General features: G+C 34.8%; 1 protein-coding gene across 1 annotated transcript; it reads left to right on the top strand.

Moving 5' to 3' along the window:
• The first annotated feature begins 224 nt into the window (after positions 1-224).
• Positions 225-7848, top strand: Nmd3 (60S ribosomal export protein NMD3). Its single transcript, XM_089632519.1, has 9 exons — positions 225-449; positions 1061-1195; positions 1621-1771; positions 2717-2960; positions 3294-3587; positions 4450-4559; positions 5920-6077; positions 6535-6714; positions 7577-7848. Exons 1-9 carry the CDS (start codon positions 400-402, stop codon positions 7761-7763), a joined length of 1509 nt encoding a protein of 502 aa, XP_089488645.1. The 5' UTR covers positions 225-399; the 3' UTR covers positions 7764-7848.
• The last annotated feature ends 3174 nt before the right edge of the window (positions 7849-11022 follow it).

Raw genomic sequence — 11022 nt, forward strand, 5'->3', positions numbered from 1 at the left:
TAAAAGTGAAGTCAGCCATTTAATAGAATCGTTGTGGTGTAAAATAAGATTTTTTTAAAGTAGGTACCGTTATGTTATTACTGCGATGTAACATACAGTATCTACCTATCACTCAAAATCAAGTTTTTAATGTTTTTGTCAGGTAAATATTGGAGTATTTCCTGTTCAGAAACTCAAAGATGAATATTTTTGAAGTTGACAGATGTTTTTTTATTGGTGACAGCAGGAACATCGAAATCTGTCAAAAATGCTTGTCTATGGCACTTGTACTTTGTTTTCTAGGTTATGTACAATTTATGTGTCAATAAATGTGCTCAAGTAATGTGCTTTCCTCCATCCTTATCCACTGACAGATTAATTTGTGAATTGAATAGCGAGGACTGGTTCTAAAATAAAATCATGGAGTATCTTAACATCGACCATGATGAGGTCATATCGGCTCCAAGAATGTGAGTATTTTGGATCTCTATATTTTCCCTTCTGCAGGCAATGTTTTCATTTCATGATCATCCACAAAATGAAAATTAAAAGAATTGCTTTATATGAAAGTTGGATAAAGATTTCAGGTTTAAAGAAAATCGTCAAAACATTACATTTATCAACAACATTATCAGAATTCATGAAAACATATTTTATCCACTATTTCTGTCATTCTATTCTATGAAATTATGTACTTAAAAATATTATACATTTTTTCAATTATCTCATTTACCAAGTTATACAAATACATTTCTTTCAACACTGTTAGATTATTCGGTAATTATTTACCTACGACTACCGTTTGAGAAAATATTCCGTACATGTTAGGTTAGGTTGGATAAGGTAGAATTAAATCACAAACCAGTCTATACAAACCTAGCGTAGCCCACAAACTACTTGAAAACTGGGATATAACTCTAAAGGGGACGCGAGCAGGCGTTATTAAAGGGGCAATTTTTTATAGTAGTAAAAACGGTAGTCGTAGGTATTTACCGATTATTCCAATGTATTGTTTTGGTTGAACATTATTGCACAACATATATAAATAGTGTCTTAAGTAAATTATTCATTCCGCTTTCAGATTGTGCTGTGAATGTGGATCTCCCATTGAAGCAAACCCGTCCAACATGTGTGTGGCGTGTTTACGGAGTCGTGTTGACATCACTGAAGGCATTCCAAAACAAGTAACCATTCACTTTTGCAGAGGCTGTGAAAGGTTATTATTTTTACAATCTCTAAGATTCAATCAAAGATCTATATAATAAAAACCAACATTTATATTATGCTGTTTTGTGTTGTATCTATGAATAAAAATCTATGTTCTAAATCACAAAATATGGAAATTGCAACTTTGCTTTCCGGACAGATTGATTGATTTTGTGGATTTGTGTAACTGTAGATTGGGGATGGTCATGTTATTTTAAATCACTGCATAAAACAACCAAAGTAATAGGTAAATTGCCCAATATTGAAGTAAATAATAAACCGTCTGGTCTCATTCTCGAGTTCATACTTTGCGGGGAGCTTGCATTTCCTTTGAAGAATTTATTAAAAAAAAACTTTATAGATATTCCAGAAAAGACTTAACATAACCTAATCATTTCAACGAAGAAGATAATTGTATTACTTTGTTATGACCAGGTACCTCCAACCCCCGCTAGAGTGGGTGGCCTGCAGTCTGGAGTCCAGGGAGCTGCTGGCGGTTTGCCTCAAGAAACTCAAAGGGCTGCAGAAGGTGAAGCTGGTGGATGCTGGCTTTGTGTGGACGGAACCTCATTCCAAAAGAATTAAGGTATTATTTACTTATTTTACAACTCACAGACTCCTTTTCATATAATTTTTAAAAACTAAATCTTAACAATTTGTGTTCTTAAAATAAGTTTGAATGGAACAATTACTTTATTTTAAATCGTAATATTATTTATTCAAACAGTTGATCGATTTCGGAAGAACCCTCACTTTTTTTACTGTTCTACTTTTATTCTGACGAATGAAGGGAAATTCGAATACGAAATTCTTCTAATACAATACAGTTTGAATTAATTTAGTAGTTAAAATGAGAGTATTTATGGGCAATTAGAATGAACTGCTTTTGACCATCATTTACAAGAAAGTTTTGCTCTTGCTGAAAAATTGCATGCAAATACGTGCAAAATTTTTGAAAGGTCATTTTTCTATTAGTAAAAGAAACCTCCAGTGGATTTATCGAATTGTTGTCAGTAATGCCATGTTTTATTTTGAATGCATCAAAAACAAATTATATCAAAATCATATTAACGCAAGACATTGATAAAGCTGTATTTCTTATTTTGCTCTTTTGCAATTCTGGATTTTGATTTTTACTGTTCATTTGTGTAATTATTTTTGTTGTCCATGTGGTTCATTTGTAAATCTTGTGATCTATTTGTATTTCTTGTTTTTTTTTTTTGTATATTTGTTGTCCACTTGTAATTCTTGTTGTTGTCCACTTGTACATCTTGTTCTTGTCCACTTGTACATCTTGTTCTCTATTTGTTGTCCACTTGTAATTCTTGTTGTTGTCCACTTGTATATCTTATTCTCTATTTGTTGTCCACTTGCAATTCTTGTTGTACCCTATTTGTAAATCTCTTTTTGTTTTCCACTTGTAATTCTTGTTGTACCCCATTAGTAAATCTCTTTTTTTTGTCCACTTGGAAATTCTTGTTGTCCATTTGTAATTCATGTTCTCTAATTGTATTTCTTGCCGTCCATTTAGGTAAAACTCACAGTGCACGGTGAGGTGGTGGGCGGGACTGTTCTGCAGCAGGTGTTTGTAGTGGAGTACACGGTGGCCCATCAGATGTGTGACACGTGCCACCGCACCGAGGCGCAGGACTTCTGGAGGGCGCTGGTCCAGGTCCGTCAGAAATCAGAGAACAGGAAGACCTTCTACTACCTAGAGCAGTTGATCTTGAAGCACAGGGCACACGAGAACACACTGGGTATCAAGCCCATTCATGGTAAGTTCCAATTACACTATATTACCTTCGTAGTAAGTTCATAATCAAAAACATGGCTTGTCTGTTTATTTTGTCATTATCTTATAAGTCATTAATAAAAGTAGAATTCTCGACCCATGGAATTACTTTATTGAAATAGAAAAGTTGATGTATGTATAAAGTATAGTATTTAACCTTTACAATGCGACCCATTTCAATGCAATCTATCCCACCACACAGCAAGTTTTGACACAACTTTCTAATTTTATGGATCACTTATGCGACACCAGATAAGGTTAAGTTTTGTCATTGATTAATTTCTATGCTAATCTTTCTTTTATTTTTTTCTTCCAGAGGGTCTCGATTTTTACTACACAACTGAAGGCCACGCCCGAAAGATGATTGATTTCTTGATGTCGGTTCTGCCCATCAAATATCAGCACTCCAAAAAGCTCCTCTCCCACGACATACACAGTAACATCTACAACTACAAATTCACGTATTGCGTGGACATCGTTCCCATCTCCAAGGACAGCATTGTGTGCTTGTCCAAAAAAACCACACATCAACTTGGTTCCATTTCTCCACTGTGCCTTGTGTATAGAGTCACCAACTGCATTCATTTAATGGATGTCAGCACGGGGCAAAGTGAGTACATTTTTATTACGGCTAATGTTGAAAAAAATATAAAACTTTCTTACCTAGTAATCAGAAAGTCATTTCGAAAGAGGTTACTTATCGGAACCAAATTTTGAGTACAAAAGTACTTACTGTAATCAACCTTCTTGGCATAGTATTTGAATACTGCACAACAATCCCAACTGCTCGGAGCCTGTGACACCATTGCCTCCCCAATTGGTGTATATATGGAGAGTCAGGGCATGGGATCATCTCTGTAGTCTTAAATTAGATCCATATGAAATCCACAAATGATATTGTTGTTACACAACATATGTGTATGGTATGTCATTTTATTTAGTTTGTATTTTCATTTAATAAAACTCTGATGACTCTATCTTATGCAAAAACTAGCTGACGACAGCTTTAGCAATGTTACAAAATATCAGATTTTCTCTACTTTCTATAAATATAATATCCATGTATTATATACATAAACCTTCCGGAAGAAATTCTCTAAATGATAGTGAAAACTCTATCAAAAGCCATTGCATGTTTTAGAAGAACTAAGCGCACAAACAGACAGACGCGGATAGCGACGTTGTTTTATACTATTTAGAGATGGTCTGCCAAAAACCAGCAAACCTATAAAGCATTATTTTCATTTTACTGGGACAATTAAAATTTTCAAACTGTCTGAGACATGTCATTTAGCATTTTTTCCATTATATTCTATCATATTTTAATCACCAACGAGATTATTTATCAAATTTCCAGTTATTAAATAGAGTTACATTGATTTGTCACTGTTCTTTACGACAGCTTTCAAGCTATTTTTCTGTGAATAATATTCACGGTACACATATTTTAAAGTAAAATTATGTTTTTTTAGTTGCTGAAATGTCAGCCACAGTTTATTGGCGCAACCCTTTTACACCGGTGTGTAACCCAAAGCAGCTTGTCGAGTATATTGTTATGGATATCGAAATTATTAAGGAAAAGGTATGTTTGTGTATCTCATTTCAATCATTTGTATTTTGCAATCTTTCATAGACTTAAAACCGATTGACATTATGTACATTCAAACTGCCATGTCCTACGCTAAGTACTCTATCTGAAAATCTGTAGCTTTACAGGAGAGAAAGTAAATTTTTTATAAATTATACTAACACTTTGGTACTTGGTGCACATATACACATTTTTCAAACAAGTTTTGGCAAACAAATTCTTAAATTATAAACCTTTAATTCTTTTTCTTTAAACTTTTTTGACAATGCTCTGAAGATATAAGTTTGTTTGTTTCATGTCGGGAACAACAAAATTATAATGGAAAGCATTAAAGAAATTAAGAAAACTGAAGGAATTAAATGTTCTTCCTCGTAACAAATATTATGTACACTAACTTTTTATAACCTTCTCTTTCGTTGGTCTTCTCTCCTCAAGTTCTATTCACTCCCTTTTCCGTACAATGAGGACTTTGAAGCTAAACAATTCATATGTCCATTACAATACTTTTTGCATACATAATATGTCGATGGTGTAAAGCACACTTATACAGGGTTTTCCAATAAGAGGTGTTATTTTGAATAGCCCGCTATTTCAGTAGCTGTTACTTTTAAAGCTGTCATTTTTTGACATTTGACAAGTAGAAACTACGCCATTAATAAAAATGGAACGATACACGCTTCAACAACGCATTGAAATGATTAAAATTCACTTAAGTGAATCAAATGCAAATCATCTTTAGTGATGAGGCCCATTTCCACCTCGGTGGCTTCGTCAACAAGCAAAATTGTCGCATCTGGGGCTCAGAAAATCCAAGAGTTATTGTTGAAAAGCCTCTCTATCCTCAACGTGTCACTGTTTGGTGCAGTTTATGGTTCGTCAGAGTCATTGGACCTTACTTTTTCGAAAATGAGGCTGGAGCAACAGTTACGGTGAAGGGATTGCGATATCGAGAGATGATTAATGATTTTTTTATGGCCGGAATTGGATGGTATTGATCTGGACAACGTTTACTTTCAACAAGGCGGCGCTACGTGCCACATATGCAACGAAACCATTGATCTTTTTTGATTGAATATCAAAATAACACCTCTTATTGGAAAACCCTGTAGTATGTCCTGAATATGAAAAACTGTTAGGACTCGTGTTGTATGTCTTATGTTTCAGTTTTGAAATTCCAATAATAATAATTATGAATGTATGTAGGACATGCAGTATCTGTGCTATACAAAATAATGCAAAGATGAACATTTTAAACTATCTCAAATTTTCCTAAAAGTGTACATACAATAAGTGTGCTTTGCCGCCGCTTTATTTAACATAAAATACATTAATTAATTTGTTAATATATTTCCAGGATCTTAAAGTATTCCCGGGACAAGGAGCCATTTCCTCGAAACACGTGGTAGCTGACGTCTGGGTTGTTAAAGCAACAGAACTCGGACTCACGGAGAACACTATCCACGCAAGAACACATCTGGGGCATGTTTTGAAAGTTGGAGATTCAGTTATGGGGTAAATAATATTTCGTTACTTTTTAAATAGCTAATTTTTTAATGTGTGACAATTTCTTAATATTGAATATTTCGAAAAATACTGTTAATGGAAGAACCCTTATTTCTCTTAGGACGGGTTGTTTCACAGAATTTAAAATATTTATCAGTTTAACTTTTCCTGTCCTGACAATGGAAGGATTCTTCCAATATTGGGTTTTATAGCTTATACACAATGTATCAGCACATACCTGCCAGACTTTAACGTGCAATTCCTGAGTTTATTTGGATTAAAATGAAAAAATGTGGATGTAGTGTGACTTTTTTTTTTCAATTAAAACAAATATATATTTTTCCAACTGGGTACAACACAGAGCATCACGTGATATGCACTTTAATTTATTTAAAAAAAAATTACAACAAAAAACTGTTAAACAGATACATATTTGTATTATAAGACTTTTTCTTGAAATTCCCAGATACAACATAGAGGACTCTAACATCAATAATTCTGACTTTGAAAAACTGGATAACAGTCTGATACCAGATGTGATGCTGGTCAAGAAGCACTACGGAGACAAACTGGCCCGCAGAAGAGCTCGTAACTGGCAGCTCAAACACATGACCGATGATGATATGGTGGTGGACACCATGAATGAGTATGTGGCTCTCCTTACTTTTATTATTATTATTATAAAGCCATAATGTCTCCCTATTATGTAAAGGTAATACAGTGAAACTATCTTCTCTAAAAATCCCCATAACAAGTATAAGCTCACGCATAAGAAGTTTTGTTCAAATCCCTTTGTAAATCCTTATTTCATGATGCGTTTATAATACTGAAATGAGGTGTTAATCTGTCCCACCTCAAATGAGGTGTTGAAGTGTCCCACCTCCTAAAAGAGCTAAGAGCCAAAAAGGGAGCTGAATCTTATACAGCCAAGGTTTATACATATTCCCCGGAATGTTTTCGTATCCTATGAGGGGTGTCTAGATCAGATGTTCCTAATTAGTGGTACGCACATGCACTGTACAGACACTGCGGTATGGACATCTTGGCTACAAAGGGAATGCGAGTTTGGGCTATTTCTCGAAGGTACTTAGGAAAACTAATTGGGAACCACTGGCCTGAAGGATGGAGTTCTGAGATACGGCTATAATCCAAAAACGATGCATACACAAAATGTAGTGCCAATGCACAAACACCTCACCACCTCGAAATATTTGTAGTAATACAAAATATTTGTATGTGTATTAATATAAAAGTTTTTTAGCACTGCAAAGAAAAAGAGTTTGGACATTTAACGTTTTTGTGTGGGACATTTTATGTAGTGCAAAATTCCTAGGTTATGAATAACCTGACAAAATTTGTGTTTCTCCTACTTCCATCAATGTACAATGTTGGAGAACCTAATAAGCAGAGGATTGAACCATTTGGCTGGGAATTGCTTATCTACGCTTAATCTACGCTTTGAATAACTCGGCTATTGACCGGTTGATTAATTTTGTTATCTTTTCCAGTGACTACAATGAATTCCTCGACGATCTGGAGGAAGACCCCGGTCTCCGTCAAAACATCAACATCTTCAAGAACAAGACCTTCGTGGACAGCAATGAAAAGGAATTTGATCCTTCCATGCCTCGAATCACCCTCGAAGAGATGTTGGACGACCTCACCATTGATGATGTAGAAATGGGAGAAGAGTAAAATAGGTTCATACATTTTAAACTTGTCAAATTTCCTTTTTTTAATCTGTTATCTATTCACAAGTAATAAATAATATTTAATGGCATTAAAAGTATTTTTATTACCTAACATAAATTATTTTCATAGTTTATTTTATCAAAGAGAGCGATGCAATGTACTTCCCGTGCACAGCTAGTGGTACCAGGTTTCAGTGGATGCTTGATATTTATCGCGTCACCGCTGACTTCTAATTACATTTTTACCAATAACATTTATTTCATGCATTGTACAGATCATGCAACATAAATCAACATTTTTCGCATCTTTACAGCACTCGGTTTTTGTCGATTCCTTATCGACCCGTGGAACGACTGCCTAATTCTTCTGAAAAGCATTCCTCATTTGAAGGCCCCATAGTCCAATTTATTGGCTGCTTTTAGTGGGACTCTTCTGTGGTGTTAATTATAAAAAAAAACAAATTTTAACTTGAAATTATCTTGATTAGCTAATTTATTCCTATTTCTTATCCAATATCATCAGATATACCCTTCAGGCCTCTAGCATATTGTCCATTATATTTCTGATATATATCTGATATATATTTCTGATATAGATGCTGTCAGATAGTCAGAGAATTTGTGTATATTTGCACTTCGCAATAAAATACAAATAAATGGAATATTTCTGAATGTATCCGAAAATTAAAAACTGCTTTTGAAGGGTGATGCGCTTCGAAATTTTATTATTAGAGATAAATATATTATTTTTTAAATATTAAAATAATGAAACCAAATAAAACGTTAAATGGTGCATCTTAAGTTTTTTAATTTCTTTCTAACACCGTTTAGATCATATTTCTCCGTGACATTAAGGGAGATACAATGACCTTTCGAGCTGTTCTCAAAAACGAACAACTTGACTCTATGGGTAAAGCTGTTTGTTCAAAAAACCGAACAAATTAGGGAGTTAAGTGTATTTAATTATTTTTAAATGATGTGTTATCTTTTTGCAACAGATTGGATTAAATCGCTCTCATTGAACATTTCGATAAAACACGTAAATGTAATCTCTAATTATTATTATATTTCGCATTGTACAATATCTCCGTAAACAACCCAAGTATTTTCCTAAGCAAGATAAAAGAAATCAAACTTCTTTGATTTATCTTTATCATGATCACAATAAAAACAACAAATAATTATTATCTCAATTTCATAATTCATCAGCATGATAATCACATGGCCAGTTTCAGGGTTCTAATGATAGAAATATGACTATCTCTTCTTGATGGGATTATTCAAATGTTAATAGATTTTTCATCTCATGTGTACCTTCATCTTAAGGGCCATCTCAAAACATTTTTCGAAACTTTACGCCGATAGATGGTGTTATTTTCAATATCGTCTAATAAAACACTTTTAACACGTTATGCTTTATAATATTGAGATGAATTATTGGTTTGCGAACGTATCAATAATAATCGTAGAAAACGGCTGAAAAATACACAATTTCATTGCAAAAAATACGTACAAAAGACATTTCACGCAGCTCCGCGCGCGTTGGTACCAGTTGGTACAGGAAATTTTTATTTACCCAACCAAAACCATTTGCAAAAAAGACTCCATTTCAAAAAATTTACGATGTTTCGCATGAGTATGAAAGAGACACGAGATAGAGGTTTGTTCAATTCACTAAACTAAATCAATGCCTGGGAAGATTAAATAATTTATAAAAGGAGCCGGCTAGGAACAACGGTATGTGTGCCGGGAGCTGGCGTTAACTGGACCTTTTTTTTAAAGGCCGCTTTTGCTAAATGGACATAATCATACCAAGCGATGTAGGTATATACCTACATAGTAACCATGTATTCGCGCGGTTGCTTGCTCACAAATATTTCGCGAATAAGTCAAAAGGTTACAATTTTTCTTACATTTCTATGGGGCGCATTCATCAAACCAACGAAGTGGTTAGAATTGCCAGACGGAGAAACAAATTTGTCATATGCACAAGTCAGAAAGGGCTCTCGAACATCATAACATCATCTCGCATATAAATAATATAGGCATTGTTTTGAAATCAGCTCGCCACGTGCGTCGTAATATATGAGTGTCCACAAAGACGATGCCTACAGTGTGCATATGAAGTCGCCTTTTCACATTAAAAAACTTTTTGTATTTTGTAAATGGGTATATTTTATTTTCACAAATGACAAACATGTCATGTTAATAATAGTAAATCCTTTATAGGGCAGAAAGGTGATTGAAAAAAAAAAACTTTTTGTACAAATATCTTATACACGGTGTCCATAAACTAGTTGTAAAACTGCCATCACAGTAAGCGGAAAGCGTTGCCTGGGTCGTGATGGAGGAATTAGCCAGCTGTGGAATTGAACTCACGATGCCTGGCGGGAACGACGATAGTAAAAGATTTTTTATTTACTTATTTAATTATTTTTTATTCTTTTCACATATTCTGTCCATATTTCTTTTTTTTGTAAGATCCTTTTTCTTTTCAAAATTCAAGAACAAGCACCACTTGCCATGTTCGTCCCTTGTGCAGCTCATTCATTAAATTTGCTGGGAACCTCGGCCGCTGAGTCTTGCACAGAAGCCTGTCACTTCTTCATGTTGACGGAAGAGGTATATACTTTCTTTGTGAAGTCAACCGATCGTTGGAAAAAATTGGCTAATGAAATAGGAAAACGAAAGACGCTGAAGAGAGTAAACCTCACACGTTGGTCAGCAAGAGCAGATGCCTGTCAAAGTGTAAGAGATTCCTGGGATGAAGTACTTACGGTTTTAAAAATGATTGTTAAGATTTCAGGTACTGAAATATTAATATTGGTGCTTGTCACCCTAATGATGTGGCAACATTTATTTTGTGTTAGCGATTGCCGGGGCAATTTCGTATTGCCACGGATTTAATTTTTCTTCTCTTGTTACCATCCGTCTTGGGCGGGTCGTTTTGGCAAAACGGCAGAGCTGCCAGGTTTTCACTTACATGTGGGTTATAAAACCGCGGAGAGAGATAGCAATATTGGGCTCACCGTACATGAGCTGCCCTACGGGTCTTTTTTATTGTTAAAATAAAGACCATTATTCGAGAGCTGGAGTTATTATTGAAGAGTTACTCCAGTCATACTTCCTTGGAATCTGGTGACTCACCACGCCGGATTGCTCTGTCAGGAGAGTGAAGTTTAAGATCCTGAACATTGATCATTCGAGCCGGATGATCATTATTTGGAGTGGTCCAGTCGGGCCTCATCATCATCGGGAGTGGT

The sequence above is a fragment of the Hesperophylax consimilis genome, chromosome 6 (assembly GCF_061612785.1).
Source record: "Hesperophylax consimilis isolate HC1 chromosome 6, BYU_Hcon_1.0, whole genome shotgun sequence".
Classification (NCBI taxonomy): Eukaryota; Metazoa; Arthropoda; class Insecta; order Trichoptera; family Limnephilidae; genus Hesperophylax; species Hesperophylax consimilis.